At 47.1% G+C, this 27,870-nt stretch overlaps 1 protein-coding gene across 1 annotated transcript in view; it reads right to left on the bottom strand.

Moving 5' to 3' along the window:
• Positions 1-884: 884 nt before the first annotated feature.
• Positions 885-27,870, bottom strand: part of SHE (Src homology 2 domain containing E) — a 36,013-nt gene continuing 9,027 nt past the window's right edge. Inside the window, exons 3-6 of the mRNA XM_075283325.1 lie at positions 4,301-4,594; positions 3,893-4,043; positions 3,690-3,809; positions 885-1,395 (exon numbers count right to left, since the gene is read on the bottom strand). Coding sequence (XP_075139426.1) covers positions 1,212-1,395; positions 3,690-3,809; positions 3,893-4,043; positions 4,301-4,594 — 749 coding nt within the window. The 3' untranslated portion in view covers positions 885-1,211. The remainder of the gene's footprint in view (positions 1,396-3,689; positions 3,810-3,892; positions 4,044-4,300; positions 4,595-27,870) is intronic.

Below are 27,870 nucleotides of genomic sequence, written 5' to 3'. Positions count from 1 at the left end.
CATACCTACCGTGACCGTACAGTATCCTCATACCTACCGTGACTGTACTGTACCCTTATACCTACCTTGACCGTACAGTATCCTCATACCTACTGTGACCGTACAGTATCCTCATACCTACCGTGACCGTACAGTATCCTCATACCTACCGTGACTGTACTGTACCCTTATACCTACCTTGACCGTACAGTATCCTCATACCTACTGTGACCGTACAGTATCCTCATACCTACCGTGACCGTACAATACCCTCATACCTACAGTGACCGTACAGTACCCTCATACCTACAGTGACCGTACAGTACCCTCATACCTACTGTGACCGTACAGTATCCTCATACCTACCGTGACCGTACAGTATCCTCATACCTACCGTGACTGTACTGTACCCTTATACCTACCTTGACCGTACAGTATCCTCATACCTACTGTGACCGTACAGTATCCTCATACCTACCGTGACCGTACAGTATCCTCATACCTACCGTGACTGTACTGTACCCTCATACCTACCGTGACCGTACTGTACCCTCATACCCACTGTGACCGTACAGTACCCTCATACCTACTGTGACCGTACATCGTCCCATTGTCCATGTGCAGTCTGTTAGACACGCAGACCACACACGGGTGTACAATACCATCATATGAATACGACCCAAATGGAAAATAAAAAGTGCATTTTATAGTCCAAAAAGTGTCACCCACGTGTACCTGTGTCCTGCGCTGACACCAACTCCTGGATTTGTGGCTTCCTGACGGTTACCCGATTACAGGTGACCGCAGCGCCACATCCTTCCTCACCTCGCTCCACGACTAGTGTTACACAATCACCTCGCACACACCGGCGGCCAATGTACAAAGACTTTATTAGCTAGTATACACGTATAATACAAGCGGATACATGAGGTCTGCGTGGAGAGCGGCGCCATCTGCTGGGAGCTCACAGGAACTACAGTCTCCTTATTTCTTGTTATACATTCACTTTTTCAGTTTTCGGCCTGGTCGTTCACGTCTGGTTTCCATGTCTCGGTCAGTACCGCACATCCTAGTCTTCTCATGTATCGCCTCCGGCCGTCACCTCCTCTGGTCCTTCTCTAACGTACTTGTCCATCTCTTCTTTGACACTGGTTTGTGAGGGGAAGGTATAGAAGCGTAGAGGCGGAGGGGGCGAGCAGATGGCACGAGGAGGGCGGCGAGGTCCGCGGGGTTCACTGGACTCTCGGCACCGGGTATAACAAGCTCATGTGCTCGGTTCCCTTGAAGGGAAGCTTCTGGCTGGAGTAGTAATGGATGACCTCGGGGATGCTGCAGAAGACGCCGCTCGTCTGGTGCAGGGTGAACTTGTTGTCTTTGGTCTGGGCCACGATGATATGGACGCACCCCTGGCTGGTCCTAGGAGGAAGGGGAGAAGGTTTTAAGGGGGTGGTGTCTCTAGAGGAGTGACTGTAGGGGTCCGACACACCAGGACTTGATGCCAGCCAATGCCAGGATGTTGTGGGCAGACCCACCACCAAGGGTACCGGACCCGTTGATTAATTTTAAGAGTCTGGTCTGGGGTCTCTTCCATGTAAAGGGCTGGGTTGAGGTGTAGATTAGAGGGGTATCTATAGGGGGTGCGGACGTAGCAGTCACTACCAGGCCCTGTAGCCTCAGGGGGGCCCAAAGGCCTCACTGCAACATAAGAAGGCACCAGTGTTATAGATAGCACATGGTAAGTGGGGGCCCCATTACATACTTTACTTCTAATTAGGCCTCTGGTTTAGGGTCTATTTCAGGTTGGTCTGGGGTCTGTATAAATTATAGGGGCTGGTCTAGGTTCTCATTAGTTTTAGGGGTCTGGTCTTGGGTGTCTCATCTAGACCTTGTTCAATATAAAGGGGTTTTAATTTAACTTAATTTATTTCACCTCCTTCTCTGCTCCCATATTCTCCACTACTTACCTGTGCTATGGTGTGGTTTTACTGTAGTCTGCCAACCCCATAGTGCAGGTAAGTAGTGGAGAATACGGGAGCGGAGGGAGGAGGAAGAGAAGGAGGAGGAGGAAGAGGAGGAGGAGGAGGAGGAAGAGGAGGAGGAAGAGGAGGAGGAGAAGGAAGAGGAGGAGGAGGAAGAGAAGGAGGAGGAGGAAGAGGAGGAGGAGGAAGAGGAGGAGGATGGAGGATGGAGAGGAGAAGGAAGAGGAGGAGGAGGAAGAGGAGAAGGAAATGGAGGAGGAAGAGGATGAAGAGGATGAGGAGGAAGAGGAGGAGGAGGATGAAGAGGAGGAAGAGGAGGAGGAGGAGGAAGAGGAGGAGGAAGAGGAGGAGGAAGAGGAGGAGAAGGAAGAGGAGGAAAAAGTAGAGGAGGAGGAAGAGGAGGAAAAAGTGGAGGAGGAGGAGGAGGAGGAGGAGGAAGAGGAGAAGGAAGAGGAGGAAAAAGTGGAGAAGGAGGAAGAGGAGAAGGAAGAGGAGGAGGAAGAAGAGGAGGAGGAAAAGGAGGAGGATGGAGAGGAGGAGGATGGAGAGGAGAAGGAAGAGGAGGAGGAGGAAGAGGAGAAGGAAATGGAGGAGGAAGAGGAGAAGGAAGAGGAAGAGGAGGAGGATGGAGGGGAGGAGGAGGAGGAGGAAGAGGAGAAGGAAATGGAGGAGGAAGAGGAGGAGGAAGAGGAGAAAGAGGATGAAGAGGAGGAGGAAGAGGAGGAAGAGGAGGAGGAGGAAGAGGAGAAGGAGGAGGAGGAAGAGGAGGTAAAAGTGGAGGAGGAGGAAGAGGAGGAAAAAGTGGAGGAGGAGGAAGAGGAGAAGGAAGAGGAGGAAAAAGTGGAGGAGGAGGAAGAGGAGAAGGAAGAGGAGGAAAAAGTGGAGAAGGAGGAAGAGGAGAAGAAAGAGGAAGAGGAGGAGGAGGAAGAAGAGGAGGAGGAAATGGAGGAGGAAGAGGAGAAGGAAGAGGAGGAGGCAGAAGAGGAGGAGGAAGAATGACCCTAGGGCTGGCTGGGGGTGTGGATTCATTTTCTGGTCTGGTTCTCATTAATTTTGGGTCATACCCTGGGGTCTAAGTCTTGGAGGTTGACTGGTATTTCAGTAATCTTATGGTTTAGGAAGGGATCTGCTTAATTATTAGGAGTCTGGTCTGAGTCTTATTAATTATTAGGGTCTGGAGTCTGATAAATTATTAGGGTTCTAATTACTTATTAGGGTCTGGTCTGAGGTGTGAAATGATTTTAGGGGGTTGGGGGTCTCATTTGTCCTGGGGTCTGGGGTTCATTACCATTCCTTTGATCTGAGGTGTGTATGTGTCTCGGGGTCAGGGATTATTTTTGGGGTCTGTTCTGATAAATACCAGTACATCTTGACCTACCAGGTCTGTAAGACAAGAACTAGATGAGATCCACTCGGAGCTTAGATACGCAGGCTAACACTGGAGGACCCCTGATATAGGGGGAGGCCGCGTACCCCCATCCTCTGACACCCAGGACCACACACTAAAACCACACACTGACGCATCGGTGCGGAGTCACTTTCCCTACAATATTATGGGACTGCACGAGGAGCCATTACTTATTATTGGGGGGGAGCTCCAGGTACAATGCCCTAATATTACAGACAAGGCGGCTCCAGACTGGACTGGGGGTGACCATGAATATAATTATAGTCAGAAGACTCCGCGTTACTGTCCCTTTAAGACGGAAGGTTCCTATAAGTCGTACTCACTTTAGGGCAATGGAGTACTTGCTGTTCCCGGACTCGCTGTTGCGCAGGAGGTAGCTGGCCTCGCGGCACGACTGGAGACGAGTCTCCGCCTCCGCCCGGGTCACTGCGCCGTGATACCAACTGTGACCACAAGAGGGACAAAAGGTGTTACAAGCTAAGCAGACAGGGCAGACAGATGACCCCGCGGACCCTCCGGCACTCACCTCTGCTTCTCCAGGGGCAGCGTCGGGTCCACCTTCTCGCTCTGATCAGGTTGGGGTTGTTTCAGGACTTTGGCGCTCCAGCTCTTCTGGCGCTGGTGCAGCCGCCCGGACTCTTCCTTTACGGGACTCCGCTCGCTGTTCTCAAACTGGACTGCGGGAGACATGGAAGGAGGGAGGATAAGAGGGGATGTAGTAGTCAGGGCCCCCCACAGAGGGGCCGATAACTGAGACCTGCTCACACAGCTGGGGGGCTGTCACCCTGTAGATAACGGATATCAGACAAATCTTACTGCAGGTGGCTTATAGAAGATTGCCTACACTGACACACGGTAACAAACCCCCAGCTCTGTACACAGGATCCATTTCCATTCAGTGACAGCGGGCTGATCCGCAGAGCTTACACTCTACCTGACAGCGCTCGTACGATGTGCTCCTTCTTCCACTCCCAGGGCTGCTCATACTCCTCGGCCGGGCGCTCGTCATTCTCCGGTCTGGTGCCATCCACAGGTCGCTGCTTCTGCTCCTCCGCACTCAGCTCAGATTCGGGGGGCTCGTACGGCGTGTCGTACAGTTGGGGGGCTTTGCCCAGGAGCTCCTGCGAGCCTTGCCGCTTCACCTCCGACTTCACCTCAACCTGAGAGCCAAGTTCCATCAGGAGGAGCTCAGTGATCAGCTGATCCCGGGATCCCTGCTGCCGGATCTCTGCAATGGAAGGGACACTATGGGAGACTTCATGGTAAATCACACATAGGGGGCGCTCTATGCCGGGGTCAGAGACCATATACAACTATAGGCGCTATAGTTCACCACCTGTGGCTGTACAGCTCTTGGAAAACTACAACCCGCAGCGTCAGGGCATGATGGGAGTTGTAGTATTACAAATAAGGTATCTGCCACCATAGAGGTGATATATCATTTATAGGAAAGGGATAGTGCGCCCTGTATTGTATGTCACTGCTGCTGCAGAACCTCTTTTTGGAGAACCTGGAGGAGTTTCATGACAATTATTGACACTTTTGCAAGTCTGGAAATAGATGGTGTCATACCCCTATGCTGCCAGAAGGTGGAGCTATGGGACTGGGTACAGAGGATGGTATGGGGTCTAGAGTCAGGGGTGTATTATATTATATTATACTGTATTTTTAGATTATATTACATACTATATGATATTACACACTATATTATATAACACATATTATATTATATTACATATTATACTACATTACACACTATATTATATTATATTACATATTATACTACATTACACACTATATTATATTATATTACATATTATACTACAGTACACACTATATTATATAACACATATTAAATTACACACTATATTATATCACATATACATATTATAAGATATTATACTATATTACACACTATATTATATTATACTATACTACACACTATTATTATATGATATTATACTATATTACACACTATATTATATCACATATACATATTATAAGATATTATACTATATTACACACTATATTATATTATACTATACTACACACTATATTATTATATGATATTATACTATATTACACACTATATTATATCACATATACATATTATAAGATATTATACTATATTACACACTATATTATATTATATTACATATTATACTATATTACACACTATATTATATTATACTATACTACACACTATATTATTATATGATATTATACTATATTACACACTATATTATATCACATATACATATTATAAGATATTATACTATATTACACACTATATTATATTATATTACATATTATACTATATTACACACTATATTATATTATACTATACTACACACTATATTATATTATAATATACTACACACTATATTATATTACATCTTATATTATACTATATCACACACTATATTATATTATATCTTATATTATACTATATTACACACTATATTATATTACACATTATATTATTGCATTATAATATATTACATTATTATATACAATATTATGTTATTATATGCTATTAAGTTACACTATGTTACTCTATACTGTATTATATTATACTACTTTATATACTATATGGTGCAACACTTGATTATACTATTATGCTATACTACATTATACTGTATGACGCTATAGTATATTACACCGTACATATATAATAGTAATTGTATATAAAAACCAATGGGTGACAACCATTGAATATATGAGATAATAATGATATAACATATGACAATATAACGCCGCCACCTCCACAGCTGCCTCCGCCCTTTCTCTTGCCCCCTGTTCCATACATGGGGCCTGGATTGTCTTGGCGCCATGGCAACGGAGCCCATCCTGTTTGCCGCCACCGTATCCTTCCTCTTGGAGCAGAGCCGTTCACCATCGGAAGCCGTCCTGCGAGTCAGGAAACGGCCGGGGGAAGTCACACCCAGGCACACAGAGTTTGGAAAATACCTTTAATGAACAGTCTGGGACCGGTGACCTCAGAGGGCAGAACAAGGCGCCCCGATATGTATACAGCAGCGTCATCATGTATAGTGAGGGAGTGGTGACATCATCAGTAGTCACATTACAAGTATCATACAACCAGAGGAATCCGAGGCACTCACAGAGGATTACCAGCGGTGACATCATCAGTAGTCACGTCACCACATATACAGTATACAACTAGTACCGGAGGGATCCGAGGCACTCACAGAGGATTACCAGCGGTGACATCATCAGTAGTCACGTCACCACATATACAGTATACAACTAGTACCGGAGGGATCCAAGTCACTCACAGAGGATTACCAGCAGTGACATCATCAGTAGTCACGTCACCACATATACAGTATACAACTAGTACCGGAGGGATCCGAGGCACTCACAGAGGATTACCAGCGGTGACATCATCAGTAGTCACGTCACCACATATACAGTATACAACTAGTACCGGAGGGATCCAAGGCACTCACAGAGGATTACCAGCTGTGACATCATCAGTAATCACGTCACCACATATACAGTATACAATTAGTACCGGAGGGATCCGAGGCACTCACAGAGGATTACCAGCGGTGACATCATTAGTAGTCACGTCACCACATATACCGTATACAACTAGTACCGGAGGGATCCAAGTCACTCACAGAGGATTACCAGCAGTGACATCATCAGTAATCACGTCACCACATATACAGTATACAACTAGTACCGGAGGGACCCGAGGCACTCACAGAGGATTACCAGCGGTGACATCATTAGTAGTCACGTCACCACATATACCGTATACAACTAGTACCGGAGGGATCCAAGTCACTCACAGAGGATTACCAGCGGTGACATCATCAGTAGTCACGTCACCACATATACAGTATACAACTAGTACCGGAGGGACCCGAGGCACTCACAGAGGATTACCAGCGGTGACATCATCAGTAGTCACGTCACCACATATACAGTATACAACTAGTACCAGAGGGATCCGAGGCACTCACAGAGGATTACCAGCGGTGACACCATCAGTAGTCACGTCACCACATATACAGTATACAACTAGTACCAGAGGGATCCGAGTCACTCACAGAGGATTACCAGCGGTGACATCATCAGTAATCACGCCACCACATATACAATATACAACTAGTACCGGAGGGACCCGAGGCACTCACAGAGGATTACCAGTGGTGAATCATCAGTAGTCACGTCACCACATATACAGTATACAACTAGTACCGGAGGGATCCGAGGCACTCACAGAGGATTACCAGCGGTGACATCATCAGTAGTCACGTCACCACATATACAGTATACAACTAGTACCGGATGGATCCGAGTCACTCACAGAGGATTACCAGCGGTGACATCATCAGTAGTCACGTCACCACATATACAGTATACAACTAGTACCGGAGGGACCCGAGTCACTCACAGAGGATTACCAGCTGTGACATCATCAGTAGTCACGTCACCACATATACAGTATACAACTAGTACCGGAGGGATCCGAGGCACTCACAGAGGATTACCAGCTGTGACATCATCAGTAGTCACGTCACCACATATACATTATACAACTAGTACCGGAGGGACCCGAGTCACTCACAGAGGATTACCAGCTGTGACATCATCAGTAGTCACGTCACCACATATACAGTATACAACTAGTACCGGAGGGATCCGAGGCACTCACAGAGGATTACCAGCGGTGACATCATCAGTAGTCACGTCACCACATATACAGTATACAACTAGTACCGGAGGGATCCGAGGCACTCACAGAGGATTACCAGCGGTGACATCATCAGTAGTCACGTCACCACATATACAGTATACAACTAGTACCGGAGGGATCCGAGGCACTCACAGAGGATTACCAGCTGTGACATCATCAGTAATCACGTCACCACATATACAGTATACAATTAGTACCGGAGGGATCCGAGGCACTCACAGAGGATTACCAGTGGTGACATCATCAGTAGTCACGTCACCACATATACAGTATACAACTAGTACCGGAGGGATCCGAGGCACTCACAGAGGATTACCAGCGGTGACATCATTAGTAGTCACGTCACCACATATACCGTATACAACTAGTACCGGAGGGATCCAAGTCACTCACAGAGGATTACCAGCAGTGACATCATCAGTAGTCACGTCACCACATATACAGTATACAACTAGTACCGGAGGGATCCGAGTCACTCACAGAGGATTACCAGCGGTGACATCATCAGTAGTCACGTCACCACATATACAATATACAATTAGTACCGGAGGGACCCGAGTCACTCACAGAGGATTACCAGCAGTGACATCATCAGTAATCACGTCACCACATATACAGTATACAACTAGTACCGGAGGGACCCGAGGCACTCACAGAGGATTACCAGCGGTGACATCATCAGTAATCACGTCACCACATATACAGTATACAACTAGTACCGGAGGGATCCGAGGAACTCACAGAGGATTACCAGCGGTGACATCATCAGTAGTCACGTCACCACATATACATTATACAACTAGTACCGGAGGGATCCAAGTCACTCACAGAGGATTACCAGCGGTGACATCATCAGTAGTCACATCACCACATATACATTATACAACTAGTACCAGAGGGATCCGAGTCACTCACAGAGGATTACCAGCGGTGACATCATCAGTAGTCACATCACCACATATACATTATACAACTAGTACCGGGGGGATCCGAGGCACTCACAGAGGATTACCAGCAGTGACATCATCAGTAGTCACGTCACCACATATACATTATACAACTAGTACCGGATGGATCCGAGTCACTCACAGAGGATTACCAGTGGTGACATCATCAGTAGTCACGTCACCACATATACAGTATACAACTAGTACCGGGGGGATCCGAGGCACTCACAGAAGATTACCAGTGGTGACATCATCAGTAGTCACGTCACCACATATACAGTATACAACTAGTATCGAAGGGATCCGAGTCACTCACAGAGGATTACCAGTGGTGACCAGTGGTACTAGTTGTATAATGTATATGTGGTGACGTGATTACTGATACAACTAGTATCACTCACAGAGGATTACCAGCTGTGACATCATCAGTAGTCACATCACCACATATACCGTATACAACTAGTACCGGAGGGATCCGAGTCACTCACAGAGGATTACCAGCGGTGACATCATCAGTAGTCACATCACCACATATACAGTATACAACTAGTACCGGAGGGATCCGAGTCACTTACAGAGGATTACCAGCGGTGACATCATCAGTAGTCACGTCACCACATATACAGTATACAACTAGTACCGGAGGGACCCGAGGCACTCACAGAGGATTACCAGCGGTGACACCATCAGTAGTCACGTCACCACATATACAGTATACAACTAGTACCGGGGGGATCCGAGTCACTCACAGAGGATTACCAGCGGTGACATCATCAGTAGTAACGTCACCACATATACCGCATACAACTAGTACCGGAGGGATCTGAGTCACTCACAGAGGATTACCAGCGGTGACATCATCAGTAGTAACGTCACCACATATACAGTATACAACTAGTACCGGGGGGATCCGAGTCACTCACAAAGGACTACCTGCAGTGACATCATCAGTAGTCACGTCACCACATATACATTATACAACTAGTACCGGAGGGATCCGAGTCACTTACAGAGGATTACCAGCGGTGACATCATCAGTAGTCACGTCACCACATATACAGTATACAACTAGTACCGGAGGGACCCGAGGCACTCACAGAGGATTACCAGCTGTGACATCATCAGTAGTCATGTCACCACATATACAGTATACAACTAGTACCGGGGGGATCCGAGTCACTCACAGAGGATTACCAGCGGTGACATCATCAGTAGTAACGTCACCACATATACCGCATACAACTAGTACCGGAGGGATCTGAGTCACTCACAGAGGACTACCAGCGGTGACATCATCAGTAGTAACGTCACCACATATACAGTATACAACTAGTACCGGGGGGATCCGAGTCACTCACAAAGGACTACCTGCAGTGACATCATCAGTAGTCACGTCACCACATATACATTATACAACTAGTCCCGGATGGATCCGAGTCACTCACAGAGGATTACCAGCAGTGACATCATCAGTAATCATGTCACCACATATACAGTATACAACTAGTACCGGAGGGGTCCGAGGCACTCACAGAAGATTACCAGTGGTGACATCATCAGTAGTCACTGTCACGGGATGGTTAGAGTCTATACTATAGGCAATGTGTAATATATATTTCATGTGGAATGTATTCTCTAACCTGTTATATACATCAATGTGTAGTTGGCTGATTGGGGTCTAGTGTGTTAGCACATTGTATGCAAATACCTCTAACTAGTGAGGACAATGGGTGGAGATAATCTGATCCGTGTCTCCAAGAAGATGTTGGATGGTGCATTGTCCATAGTAGACAGGGAGTCTGCTCTCCTTGGTATAGGTGAGGGGGGAAGGATCTGTGACTCAGCCCTTCCCACCCACAGATATAGGTGTAACAGTCTTAGTATATAGTTGTAGCTAGCAGTTAGTATGTGTTAGCCGGCCTGTGCACAGCTCTGCAGAGAGCCAGGATATAGTTACAGGACCAAGGAACCAAAGTTATCATTGGATTGTGACTTCTGTGGACTTATTGTTATTACGGTTGATGTGACCGCCGCCGGCTACTAACTTTGTGGATTACAATAAATTGCTGTTGTCTCCCGACCTCTTGCGTCCGTGTTGATTCAAAAGACCATCCGGAGGAAGACATATACCTTTGCTCCGTGACAACTGGTTGGCAGCGGTGGGATCAACAGAGGACAGCGAGATGGACTACAGCAGCTCAGCGATTAATGGAGCCACAACCTCAGAATACAGGAACTGGACTATGGCAAGTCTACAAGTAAGGGCCCGGGAACTAAACCTGAGTTACCAGGGAAGAACGAAAGATCAACTGATCGAGGCACTGGAGGAGATGACCCTGCAAAGCGACCATGAGGAGGGCTGCCCCCAGGAGACTGGAGAGATACAGGAGTGGCAGGTACAGACCCAAAAGAGCAGATGGGTTGTTTTGTATGAGGAGGAATTGGCAGTGCTGGGGCTAGGAGCAACTGCAGAGCAAAGGAGTAGAGCATTACAGAGGGCTCAGGAAACGGAGAAGGAGGAACAGAGAATGGCGCATGAAAAGGAAAGAATGGCGCATGAAAGGCGAATGGCTGAGATAACTGCGCGGAATTATAATCAAACGCCGACCCCCAGCCCAACAGTGAGAGAACCACCATATGTCTCCCATAAACACTTCAAGACCTTTGATGAAGCGGCTGGGGATGTTGATGGATATTTTCAGGACTTCGAACACCAGTGCCGCCTGATGGAAGTCCCAGAGAAGGATTGGGTCCGGTATCTGGTGGGGCACCTACGAGATGGGGCTGCGGAAGCTCTCAGAGCCATGGACCCTAGTGATCAGCGGGACTATGAGGCCATTAAAAGAGCGGTGCAGAAGTATTATGCAGTCACTCCAGAGTCCTACCGAGTTCAGTTCCGCTCTTTGTCTTACAATGGGGGAAGCTCCTTCCACATGTTCGCCCACAAGTTGAAGCAAGCATGCAAGCGCTGGCTAGAAGGAGAGGAGGCTGTCACAGTCGATAAGATCCTCCAAGTCATACTTAAGGAACAGTTCTTTTCCCAGTGCCCCGCTGAGATCCGTGAGTGGGTGCTGGAACGGAACCCAGCCACAGTTGAGCAAGCTGCTTCTCTTGCAGATGAGGGCCTGACCATCAAGCCGCAGTGGAAGAGGTTGTTTGCAGAGGAGCGGAAAACTACCACAGTCCGCCAGACACCCTTCATCCAGCCACCCACCTTTCGTGCCCGGCCTCAGGATTACAATTCCCCCTCTACCCCTGCCCCAGCCCATCAGCCTCCAGCTATGAACAACCCTGTCCCTAGACAACGACCCACTGGAAGAATGCTAGAGCGCAGATGTTTTGGGTGCGGGAGGCCTGGACATTTGCAAGCTAGTTGCCCTGCTAACATGGGGGCACGGGCCACCGTGGCATCCCGGCCTATTCACTACCTGGGAACCACCCCTAGGACAGAAAGTTTGGCCCCATTTCCAGATGACTCCATGAATGACCCATCTGTTCCACCTCCAGGGGTCTATGGGATTCAGCCTTCTGCCACACATCCCGCAAACCTTCAGAGGAAGCACTTGCAGGAGGTCCTACTGGATGGCCGAACAGTTGTTGGATTCCGGGACTCGGGAGCTTTCCTAACGGTAGCGGACCCCCGAGTTGTGCGACCCGAGGCCCTAGAGGAGGGCCCTGGCATTTCTATCAAGTTGGCAGGGGGTACTCGGAAACATATTCCTAAAGCTACCGTGGAACTCGACTATGGTTATGGACCAAAACGATGCACAATTGGTGTGATGAGCGGGCTGCCGGCCGATGTTCTGTTAGGCAACGATGTTGGAAATCTACAGTGCCACTTTGTGGGAGCAGTGACCCGAAGCCAAGCTCAGAGAGACGCCAACATGGATCCACCGGATTTTCTGCCAGATGCCAGCCCTTCAACCCTACAACTTTACCATTCAGCGCCGCCGAGGGAACCAACACCAGAACGCAGATGGGTTATCCCGGCAGGAGGACATATGAGCTATAGAGACTGATGTGCATTCCCCAATTTACCTGTGTAGGCCAATTGTGTCATGCACATGTTTTGAGAGGGGGAGGGGTTGTCACGGGATGGTTAGAGTCTATACTATAGGCCATGTGTAATATATATTTCATGTGGAATGTATTCTCTAACCTGTTATATACATCAATGTGTAGTTGGCTGATTAGGGTCTAGTGTGTTAGCACATTGTATGCAAATACCTCTAACTAGTGAGGACCAGTGAGGACAATGGGTGGAGATAATCTGATCAGTGTCTCCAAGAAGATGTTGGATGGTGCATTGTCCATAGTAGACAGGGAGTCTGCTCTCCTTGGTATAGGTGAGGGGGGAAGGATCTGTGACTCAGCCCTCCCACCCCCAGATATAGGAAGTAACAGTTTAGTATATAGATGTAGCTAGCAGTTAGTATGTGTTAGCCGGCCTGTGCACAGCTCTGCAGAGAGCCAGGATATAGTTACAGGACCAAGGAACCAAAGCTATCATTGGATTGTGACTTCTGTGGACTTATTGTTATTACGGTTGATGTGACCGCCGCCGGCTACTAACTTTGTGGATTACAATAAATTGCTGTTGTCTCCCGACCTCTTGCGTCCGTGTTGATTCAAGATATCCTCCGGAGGAAGACGTATACCTTTGCTCCGTGACAGTCACGTCACCACATATACATTATACAACTAGTACCGGAGGGATCCGAGGCACTCACAGAGGATTACCAGCGGTGACATCATCAGTAGTCACGTCACCACATATACAGTATACAACTAGTACCGGGGGGATCCGAGGCACTCACAGAGGATTACCAGCGGTGACATCATCAGTAGTCACGTCACCACATATACAGTATACAACTAGTACCGGGGTGATCCGAGGCACTCACAGAGGATTACCAGCTGTGACATCATCAGTAGTCACGTCACCACATATACATTATACAACTAGTACCGGATGGATCCGAGTCACTCACAGAGGATTACCAGCGGTGACATCATCAGTAGTCACGTCACCACATATACAGTATACAACTAGTACCGGGGTGATCCGAGTCACTCACAGAGGATTACCAGCGGTGACATCATCAGTAGTCACGTCACCACATATACAGCATACAACTAGTACCAGAGGGATCCGAGTCACTCACAGAGGATTACCAGCTGTGACATCATCAGTAGTCACGTCACCACATATACAGTATACAACTAGTACCGGAGGGACCCGAGGCACTCACAGAGGATTACCAGCGGTGACATCATCAGTAGTCATGTCACCACATATACATTATACAACTAGTACCGGAGGGATCCAAGTCACTCACAGAGGATTACCAGCGGTGACATCATCAGTAGTAACGTCACCACATATACCGTATACAACTAGTACCGGAGGGATCTGAGTCACTCACAGAGGATTACCAGCGGTGACATCATCAGTAGTCACGTCAACACATATACAGCATACAACTAGTACCAGAGGGATCCGAGTCACTCACAGAGGATTACCAGCGGTGACATCATCAGTAGTCACGTCAACACATATACAGCATACAACTAGTACCAGAGGGATCCGAGTCACTCACAGAGGATTACCAGCGGTGACATCATCAGTAGTCACGTCACCACATATACAGTATACAACTAGTACCGGAGGGACCCGAGGCACTCACAGAGGATTACCAGCGGTGACATCATCAGTAGTAACGTCACCACATATACCGTATACAACTAGTACCGGAGGGATCTGAGTCACTCACAGAGGACTACCAGCGGTGACATCATCAGTAGTCACGTCACCACATATACAGTATACAACTAGTACCGGAGGGATCCGAGTCACTCACAGAGGATTACCAGCGGTGACACCATCAGTAGTCACGTCACCACATATACAGTATACAACTAGTACCGGAGGGGTCCGAGTCACTCACAGAGGATTACCAGCGGTGACATCATCAGTAGTCACGTCACCACATATACAGTATACAACTAGTACCGGAGGGATCCGAGTCACTCACAGAGGATTACCAGCTGTGACATCATCAGTAATCACGTCACCACATATACAGTATACAACTAGTATCGGAGGGATCCGAGTCACTCACAGAGGATTACAAGCGATGACATCATCAGTAGTCACGTCACCACATATACAATATACAATTAGTACCGGAGGGATCCGAGTCACTCACAGAGGATTACCAGCGGTGACATCTTCAGTAGTCACGTCACCACATATACCGTATACAACTAGTACCGGAGGGATCCAAGTCACTCACAGAGGATTACCAGCTGTGACATCATCATTAGTCACGTCACCACATATACAGTATACAACTAGTACCGGAGGGATCAGAGTCACTCACAGAGGATTACCAGCAGTGACATCATCAGTAGTCACGTCACCACATATACAGTATACAACTAGTACCGGAGGGATCAGAGTCACTCACAGAGGATTACCAGCAGTGACATCATCAGTAGTCACGTCACCACATATACAGTATACAACTAGTACCGGAGGGATCCGAGTCACTCACAGAGGATTACCAGTGGTGAATCATCAGTAGTCACGTCACCACATATACAGTATACAACTAGTACCGGAGGGATCTGAGTCACTCACAGAGGATTTCCAGCGGTGACATCATTAGTAGTCACGTCATCACATATACAGTATACAACTAGTACCGGGGGGATCCGAGTCACTCACAGAGGATTACCAGTGGTGAATCATCAGTAGTCACGTCACCACATATACAGTATACAACTAGTACCGGAGGGATCTGAGTCACTCACAGAGGATTACCAGCGGTGACATCATTAGTAGTCACGTCACCACATATACAGTATACAACTAGTACCGGAGGGACCCGAGGCACTCACAGAGGATTACCAGCGGTGACATCATCAGTAGTCATGTCACCACATATACATTATACAACTAGTACCGGATGGATCCGAGTCACTCACAGAGGATTACCAGCTGTGACATCATTAGTAGTCATGTCACCACATATACCGTATACAACTAGTACCGGAGGGATCTGAGTCACTCACAGAGGACTACCAGCGGTGACATCATCAGTAGTCACGTCACCACATATACAGTATACAACTAGTACCGGAGGGATCCGAGTCACTCACAGAGGATTACCAGCGGTGACAACATCAGTAGTCACGTCACCACATATACAGTATACAACTAGTACCGGAGGGGTCCGAGTCACTCACAGAGGATTACCAGCGGTGACATCATCAGTAGTCACGTCACCACATATACAGTATACAACTAGTACCGGAGGGATCCGAGTCACTCACAGAGGATTACCAGCTGTGACATCATCAGTAATCACGTCACCACATATACAGTATACAACTAGTATCGGAGGGATCCGAGTCACTCACAGAGGATTACAAGCGATGACATCATCAGTAGTCACGTCACCACATATACAATATACAATTAGTACCGGAGGGATCCGAGTCACTCACAGAGGATTACCAGCGGTGACATCTTCAGTAGTCACGTCACCACATATACAGTATACAACTAATATCGGAGGGATCCGAGTCACTCACAGAGAATTACCAGCTGTGACATCATCATTAGTCACGTCACCACATATACAGTATACAACTAGTACCGGAGGGATCCGAGTCACTCACAGAGGATTACCAGCAGTGACATCATCAGTAGTCACGTCACCACATATACAGCATACAACTAGTACCGGAGGGATCCGAGTCACTCACAGAGGATTACCAGTGGTGAATCATCAGTAGTCACGTCACCACATATACAGTATACAACTAGTACCGGATGGATCTGAGTCACTCACAGAGGATTTCCAGCGGTGACATCATTAGTAGTCACGTCACCACATATACAGTATACAACTAGTACCGGGGGGATCCGAGTCACTCACAGAGGATTATCAGCGGTGACATCATTAGTAGTCACGTCACCACATATACAGTATACAACTAGTACCGGAGGGACCCGAGGCACTCACAGAGGATTACAAGCGGTGACATCATCAGTAGTCATGTCACCACATATACATTATACAACTAGTACCGGATGGATCCGAGTCACTCACAGAGGATTACCAGCTGTGACATCATTAGTAGTCATGTCACCACATATACAGTATACAACTAGTACCGGAGGGACCCGAGGCACTCACAGAGGATTACCAGCGGTGACATCATCAGTAGTCATGTCACCACATATACATTATACAACTAGTACCGGAGGGATCCAAGTCACTCACAGAGGATTACCAGTGGTGACATCATCAGTAGTAACGTCACCACATATACCGTATACAACTAGTACCGGAGGGATCTGAGTCACTCACAGAGGACTACCAGCGGTGACATCATCAGTAGTCACGTCACCACATATACAGTATACAACTAGTACCGGAGGGATCCGAGTCACTCACAGAGGATTACCAGCGGTGACACCATCAGTAGTCACGTCACCACATATACAGTATACAACTAGTACCGGAGGGGTCCGAGTCACTCACAGAGGATTACCAGCGGTGACATCATCAGTAGTCACGTCACCACATATACAGTATACAACGAGTACCGGAGGGATCCGAGTCACTCACAGAGGATTACCAGCTGTGACATCGTCAGTAATCACGTCACCACATATACAGTATACAACTAGTATCGGAGGGATCCGAGTCACTCACAGAGGATTACCAGCGATGACATCATCAGTAGTCACGTCACCACATATACAATATACAACTAGTACCGGAGGGGTCCGAGTCACTCACAGAGGATTACCAGCGGTGACATCATCAGTAGTCACGTCACCACATATACAGTATACAACTAGTACCGGAGGGATCCGAGTCACTCACAGAGGATTACCAGCTGTGACATCATCAGTAATCACGTCACCACATATACAGTATACAACTAGTATCGGAGGGATCCGAGTCACTCACAGAGGATTACAAGCGATGACATCATCAGTAGTCACGTCACCACATATACAATATACAATTAGTACCGGAGGGATCCGAGTCACTCACAGAGGATTACCAGCGGTGACATCCTCAGTAGTCACGTCACCACATATACAGTATACAACTAATATCGGAGGGATCCGAGTCACTCACAGAGAATTACCAGCTGTGACATCATCATTAGTCACGTCACCACATATACAGTATACAACTAGTACCGGAGGGATCCGAGTCACTCACAGAGGATTACCAGCAGTGACATCATCAGTAGTCACGTCACCACATATACAGCATACAACTAGTACCGGAGGGATCCGAGTCACTCACAGAGGATTACCAGTGGTGAATCATCAGTAGTCACGTCACCACATATACAGTATACAACTAGTACCGGATGGATCTGAGTCACTCACAGAGGATTTCCAGCGGTGACATCATTAGTAGTCACGTCACCACATATACAGTATACAACTAGTACCGGGGGGATCCGAGTCACTCACAGAGGATTATCAGCGGTGACATCATTAGTAGTCACGTCACCACATATACAGTATACAACTAGTACCGGAGGGACCCGAGGCACTCACAGAGGATTACAAGCGGTGACATCATCAGTAGTCATGTCACCACATATACATTATACAACTAGTACCGGATGGATCCGAGTCACTCACAGAGGATTACCAGCTGTGACATCATTAGTAGTCATGTCACCACATATACAGTATACAACTAGTACCGGAGGGACCCGAGGCACTCACAGAGGATTACCAGCGGTGACATCATCAGTAGTCATGTCACCACATATACATTATACAACTAGTACCGGAGGGATCCAAGTCACTCACAGAGGATTACCAGTGGTGACATCATCAGTAGTAACGTCACCACATATACCGTATACAACTAGTACCGGAGGGATCTGAGTCACTCACAGAGGACTACCAGCGGTGACATCATCAGTAGTCACGTCACCACATATACAGTATACAACTAGTACCGGAGGGATCCGAGTCACTCACAGAGGATTACCAGCTGTGACATCGTCAGTAATCACGTCACCACATATACAGTATACAACTAGTATCGGAGGGATCCGAGTCACTCACAGAGGATTACCAGCGATGACATCATCAGTAGTCACGTCACCACATATACAATATACAACTAGTACCGGAGGGGTCCGAGTCACTCACAGAGGATTACCAGCGGTGACATCATCAGTAGTCACGTCACCACATATACAGTATACAACTAGTACCGGAGGGATCCGAGTCACTCACAGAGGATTACCAGCTGTGACATCATCAGTAATCACGTCACCACATATACAGTATACAACTAGTATCGGAGGGATCCGAGTCACTCACAGAGGATTACAAGCGATGACATCATCAGTAGTCACGTCACCACATATACAATATACAATTAGTACCGGAGGGATCCGAGTCACTCACAGAGGATTACCAGCGGTGACATCTTCAGTAGTCACGTCACCACATATACAGTATACAACTAATATCGGAGGGATCCGAGTCACTCACAGAGAATTACCAGCTGTGACATCATCATTAGTCACGTCACCACATATACAGTATACAACTAGTACCGGAGGGATCCGAGTCACTCACAGAGGATTACCAGCAGTGACATCATCAGTAGTCACGTCACCACATATACAGCATACAACTAGTACCGGAGGGATCCGAGTCACTCACAGAGGATTACCAGTGGTGAATCATCAGTAGTCACGTCACCACATATACAGTATACAACTAGTACCGGATGGATCTGAGTCACTCACAGAGGATTTCCAGCGGTGACATCATTAGTAGTCACGTCACCACATATACAGTATACAACTAGTACCGGGGGGATCCGAGTCACTCACAGAGGATTATCAGCGGTGACATCATTAGTAGTCACGTCACCACATATACAGTATACAACTAGTACCGGAGGGACCCGAGGCACTCACAGAGGATTACAAGCGGTGACATCATCAGTAGTCATGTCACCACATATACATTATACAACTAGTACCGGATGGATCCGAGTCACTCACAGAGGATTACCAGCTGTGACATCATTAGTAGTCATGTCACCACATATACAGTATACAACTAGTACCGGAGGGACCCGAGGCACTCACAGAGGATTACCAGCGGTGACATCATCAGTAGTCATGTCACCACATATACATTATACAACTAGTACCGGAGGGATCCAAGTCACTCACAGAGGATTACCAGTGGTGACATCATCAGTAGTAACGTCACCACATATACCGTATACAACTAGTACCGGAGGGATCTGAGTCACTCACAGAGGACTACCAGCGGTGACATCATCAGTAGTCACGTCACCACATATACAGTATACAACTAGTACCGGAGGGATCCGAGTCACTCACAGAGGATTACCAGCGGTGACACCATCAGTAGTCACGTCACCACATATACAGTATACAACTAGTACCGGAGGGGTCCGAGTCACTCACAGAGGATTACCAGCGGTGACATCATCAGTAGTCACGTCACCACATATACAGTATACAACGAGTACCGGAGGGATCCGAGTCACTCACAGAGGATTACCAGCTGTGACATCGTCAGTAATCACGTCACCACATATACAGTATACAACTAGTATCGGAGGGATCCGAGTCACTCACAGAGGATTACCAGCGATGACATCATCAGTAGTCACGTCACCACATATACAATATACAATTAGTACAGGAGGGATCCGAGTCACTCACAGAGGATTACCAGCGGTGACATCTTCAGTATTCACGTCACCACATATACAGTATACAACTAGTACCGGAGGGATCCGAGTCACTCACAGAGGATTACCAGCTGAGACATCATCATTAGTCACGTCACCACATATACAGTATACAACTAGTACCGGAGGGATCCGAGTCACTCACAGAGGATTACCAGCAGTGACATCATCAGTAGTCACGTCACCACATATACAGCATACAACTAGTACCGGAGGGATCCGAGTCACTCACAGAGGATTACCAGCAGTGACATCATCAGTAATCACGTCACCACATATACAGTATACAACTAGTACCGGAGGGATCCGAGTCACTCACAGAGGATTACCAGTGGTGAATCATCAGTAGTCACGTCACCACATATACAGTATACAACTAGTACCGGAGGGACCCGAGTCACTCACAGAGGATTACCAGTGGTGACATCATCAGTAGTAACGTCACCACATATACCGTATACAACTAGTACCGGAGGGATCTGAGTCACTCACAGAGGATTTCCAGCGGTGACACCATCAGTAGTCACGTCACCACATATACATTATACAACTAGTACCGGAGGGATCCGAGTCACTCACAGAGGATTACCAGCGGTGACATCATCAGTAGTCACGTCACCACATATACAGTATACAACTAGTACCGGATGGATCCGAGGCACTCACAGAGGATTACCAGCGGTGACATCATCAGTAGTCACATCACCACATATACATTATACAACTAGTACCGGATGGATCCGAGGCACTCACCGAGGATTACCAGCAGTGACATCATCAGTAGTCACGTCACCACATATACAGTATAAAACTAGTACCGGAGGGATCCGAGTCACTCACAGAGGATTACCAGCGGTAACATCATCAGTAGTCACGTCACCACATATACAGTATACAACTAGTACCGGAGGGATCCGAGTCACTCACAGAGGATTACCAGCGGTGACATCATCAGTAGTCACGTCACCACATATACATTATACAACTAGTACCGGATGGATCCAAGTCACTCACAGAGGATTACCAGCAGTGACATCATCAGTAATCACGTCACCACATATACAGTATACAACTAGTACCGGAGGGATCCGAGTCACTCACAGAGGATTACCAGCTGTGACATCATCAGTAGTCATGTCACCACATATACAGTATACAACTAGTACCGGAGGGATCCGAGGCACTCACAGAGGATTACCAGCGGTGACATCATCAGTAGTCACATCACCACATATACATTATACAACTAGTACCAGATGGATCCGAGTCACTTACAGAGGATTACCAGCTGTGACATCATCAGTAGTCACATCACCACATATACATTATACAACTAGTACCGGATGGATCCGAGGCACTCACAGAGGATTACCAGCTGTGACATCATCAGTAGTCACATCACCACATATACATTATACAACTAGTACCAGATGGATCCGAGTCACTTACAGAGGATTACCAGCTGTGACATCATCAGTAATCACGTCACCACATATACAGTATACAACTAGTACCGGAGGGATCCGAGTCACTTACAGAGGATTACCAGCTGTGACATCATTAGTAGTCATGTCACCACATATACAGTATACAACTAGTACCGGAGGGGTCCGAGTCACTCACAGAGGATTACCAGCGGTGACATCATCAGTAGTCACGTCACCACATATACAGTATACAACTAGTACCGGAGGGATCCGAGTCACTCACAGAGGATTACCAGCTGTGACATCATCAGTAATCACGTCACCACATATACAGTATACAACTAGTATCGGAGGGATCCGAGTCACTCACAGAGGATTACAAGCGATGACATCATCAGTAGTCACGTCACCACATATACAATATACAATTAGTACCGGAGGGATCCGAGTCACTCACAGAGGATTACCAGCGGTGACATCTTCAGTAGTCACGTCAACACATATACCGTATACAACTAGTACCGGAGGGATCCGAGTCACTCACAGAGGATTACCAGCTGTGACATCATCATTAGTCACGTCACCACATATACAGTATACAACTAGTACCGGAGGGATCCGAGTCACTCACAGAGGATTACCAGCAGTGACATCATCAGTAGTCACGTCACCACATATACAGCATACAACTAGTACCGGAGGGATCCGAGTCACTCACAGAGGATTACCAGTGGTGAATCATCAGTAGTCACGTCACCACATATACAGTATACAACTAGTACCGGAGGGATCTGAGTCACTCACAGAGGATTTCCAGCGGTGACATCATTAGTAGTCACGTCATCACATATACAGTATACAACTAGTACCGGGGGGATCCGAGTCACTCACAGAGGATTACCAGCGGTGACATCATTAGTAGTCACGTCACCACATATACAGTATACAACTAGTACCGGAGGGACCCGAGGCACTCACAGAGGATTACCAGCGGTGACATCATCAGTAGTCATGTCACCACATATACATTATACAACTAGTACCGGATGGATCCGAGTCACTCACAGAGGATTACCAGCTGTGACATCATTAGTAGTCATGTCACCACATATACAGTATACAACTAGTACCGGAGGGACCCGAGGCACTCACAGAGGATTACCAGCGGTGACATCATCACTAGTCATGTCACCACATATACATTATACAACTAGTACCGGAGGGATCCAAGTCACTCACAGAGGATTACCAGCGGTGACATCATCAGTAGTAACGTCACCACATATACCGTATACAACTAGTACCGGAGGGATCTGAGTCACTCACAGAGGACTACCAGCGGTGACATCATCAGTAGTCACGTCACCACATATACAGTATACAACTAGTACCGGAGGGATCCGAGTCACTCACAGAGGATTACCAGCGGTGACAACATCAGTAGTCACGTCACCACATATACAGTATACAACTAGTACCGGAGGGGTCCGAGTCACTCACAGAGGATTACCAGCGGTGACATCATCAGTAGTCACGTCACCACATATACAGTATACAACTAGTACCGGAGGGATCCGAGTCACTCACAGAGGATTACCAGCTGTGACATCATCAGTAATCACGTCACCACATATACAGTATACAACTAGTATCGGAGGGATCCGAGTCACTCACAGAGGATTACAAGCGATGACATCATCAGTAGTCACGTCACCACATATACAATATACAATTAGTACCGGAGGGATCCGAGTCACTCACAGAGGATTACCAGCGGTGACATCTTCAGTAGTCACGTCACCACATATACAGTATACAACTAATATCGGAGGGATCCGAGTCACTCACAGAGAATTACCAGCTGTGACATCATCATTAGTCACGTCACCACATATACAGTATACAACTAGTACCGGAGGGATCCGAGTCACTCACAGAGGATTACCAGCAGTGACATCATCAGTAGTCACGTCACCACATATACAGCATACAACTAGTACCGGAGGGATCCGAGTCACTCACAGAGGATTACCAGTGGTGAATCATCAGTAGTCACGTCACCACATATACAGTATACAACTAGTACCGGATGGATCTGAGTCACTCACAGAGGATTTCCAGCGGTGACATCATTAGTAGTCACGTCACCACATATACAGTATACAACTAGTACCGGGGGGATCCGAGTCACTCACAGAGGATTACCAGCGGTGACATCATTAGTAGTCACGTCACCACATATACAGTATACAACTAGTACCGGAGGGACCCGAGGCACTCACAGAGGATTACAAGCGGTGACATCATCAGTAGTCATGTCACCACATATACATTATACAACTAGTACCGGATGGATCCGAGTCACTCACAGAGGATTACCAGCTGTGACATCATTAGTAGTCATGTCACCACATATACAGTATACAACTAGTACCGGAGGGACCCGAGGCACTCACAGAGGATTACCAGCGGTGACATCATCAGTAGTCATGTCACCACATATACATTATACAACTAGTACCGGAGGGATCCAAGTCACTCACAGAGGATTACCAGTGGTGACATCATCAGTAGTAACGTCACCACATATACCGTATACAACTAGTACCGGAGGGATCTGAGTCACTCACAGAGGACTACCAGCGGTGACATCATCAGTAGTCACGTCACCACATATACAGTATACAACTAGTACCGGAGGGATCCGAGTCACTCACAGAGGATTACCAGCGGTGACACCATCAGTAGTCACGTCACCACATATACAGTATACAACTAGTACCGGAGGGGTCCGAGTCACTCACAGAGGATTACCAGCGGTGACATCATCAGTAGTCACGTCACCACATATACAGTATACAACGAGTACCGGAGGGATCCGAGTCACTCACAGAGGATTACCAGCTGTGACATCGTCAGTAATCACGTCACCACATATACAGTATACAACTAGTATCGGAGGGATCCGAGTCACTCACAGAGGATTACCAGCGATGACATCATCAGTAGTCACGTCACCACATATACAATATACAATTAGTACAGGAGGGATCCGAGTCACTCACAGAGGATTACCAGCGGTGACATCTTCAGTATTCACGTCACCACATATACAGTATACAACTAGTACCGGAGGGATCCGAGTCACTCACAGAGGATTACCAGCTGTGACATCATCATTAGTCACGTCACCACATATACAGTATACAACTAGTACCGGAGGGATCCGAGTCACTCACAGAGGATTACCAGCAGTGACATCATCAGTAGTCACGTCACCACATATACAGCATACAACTAGTACCGGAGGGATCCGAGTCACTCACAGAGGATTACCAGCAGTGACATCATCAGTAATCACGTCACCACATATACAGTATACAACTAGTACCGGAGGGATCCGAGTCACTCACAGAGGATTACCAGTGGTGAATCATCAGTAGTCACGTCACCACATATACAGTATACAACTAGTACCGGAGGGACCCGAGTCACTCACAGAGGATTACCAGTGGTGACATCATCAGTAGTAACGTCACCACATATACCGTATACAACTAGTACCGGAGGGATCTGAGTCACTCACAGAGGATTTCCAGCGGTGACACCATCAGTAGTCACGTCACCACATATACATTATACAACTAGTACCGGAGGGATCCGAGTCACTCACAGAGGATTACCAGCGGTGACATCATCAGTAGTCACGTCACCACATATACAGTATACAACTAGTACCGGATGGATCCGAGGCACTCACAGAGGATTATCAGCGGTGACATCATCAGTAGTCACATCACCACATATACATTATACAACTAGTACCGGATGGATCCGAGGCACTCACCGAGGATTACCAGCAGTGACATCATCAGTAGTCACGTCACCACATATACAGTATAAAACTAGTACCGGAGGGATCCGAGTCACTCACAGAGGATTACCAGCGGTAACATCATCAGTAGTCACGTCACCACATATACAGTATACAACTAGTACCGGAGGGATCCGAGTCACTCACAGAGGATTACCAGCGGTGACATCATCAGTAGTCACGTCACCACATATACATTATACAACTAGTACCGGATGGATCCAAGTCACTCACAGAGGATTACCAGCAGTGACATCATCAGTAATCACGTCACCACATATACAGTATACAACTAGTACCGGAGGGATCCGAGTCACTCACAGAGGATTACCAGCTGTGACATCATCAGTAGTCATGTCACCACATATACAGTATACAACTAGTACCGGAGGGATCCGAGGCACTCACAGAGGATTACCAGCGGTGACATCATCAGTAGTCACATCACCACATATACATTATACAACTAGTACCAGATGGATCCGAGTCACTTACAGAGGATTACCAGCTGTGACATCATCAGTAGTCACATCACCACATATATATTATACAACTAGTACCGGATGGATCCGAGGCACTCACAGAGGATTACCAGCTGTGACATCATCAGTAGTCACATCACCACATATACAGTATACAACTAGTACCGGAGGGATCCGAGTCACTTAAAGAGGATTACCAGCTGTGACATCATCAGTAGTCACGTCACCACATATACATTATACAACTAGTACCGGATGGATCCGAGTCACTCACAGAGGATTACCAGCGGTGACATCATCAGTAGTCACATCACCACATATACATTATACAACTAGTACCAGATGGATCCGAGTCACTTACAGAGGATTACCAGCTGTGACATCATCAGTAATCACGTCACCACATATACAGTATACAACTAGTACCGGAGGGATCCGAGTCACTCACAGAGGATTACCAGCGGTGACACCATCAGTAGTCACGTCACCACATATACAGTATACAATTAGTACCGGAGGGATCCGAGTCACTCACAGAGGATTACCAGCTGTGACATCATCAGTAGTAACGTCACCACATATACAGTATACATCTAGTACCGGGGGGATCCGAGTCACTCACAGAGGATTACCAGCGGTGACATCATCAGTAATCACGTCACCACATATACAGTATACAACTAGTACCGGAGGGATCCGAGGCACTCACAGAGGATTACCAGTGGTGACATCATCAGTAGTCACGTCACCACATATACAGTATACAACTAGTACCGGAGGGATCCGAGTCACTCACAGAGGATTACCAGTGGTGAATCATCAGTAGTCACGTCACCACATATACAGTATACAACTAGTACCGGAGGGATCCGAGTCACTCACAGAGGATTACCAGCGGTGACATCATCAGTAATCACGTCACCACATATACAGTATACAACTAGTACCGGAGGGATCCGAGGCACTCACAGAGGATTACCAGTGGTGAATCATCAGTAGTCACGTCACCACATATACAGTATACAACTAGTACCGGAGGGATCCGAGTCACTCACAGAGGATTACCAGCGGCGACATCATCAGTAGTCACATCACCACATATCCAATATACAACTAGTACCGGAGAGATCCGAGTCACTCACAGAGGATTACCAGCAGTGACATCATCAGTAGTCACGTCAACACATATACAGTATACAACTAGTACCGGGGGGATCCGAGTCACTCACAGAGGATTACCA

The sequence above is a fragment of the Leptodactylus fuscus genome, chromosome 7, assembly GCF_031893055.1.
Source record: "Leptodactylus fuscus isolate aLepFus1 chromosome 7, aLepFus1.hap2, whole genome shotgun sequence".
In the NCBI taxonomy this organism is placed as follows: Eukaryota; Metazoa; Chordata; class Amphibia; order Anura; family Leptodactylidae; genus Leptodactylus; species Leptodactylus fuscus.
This window is presented reverse-complemented; position numbering and strand designations above follow the sequence as displayed.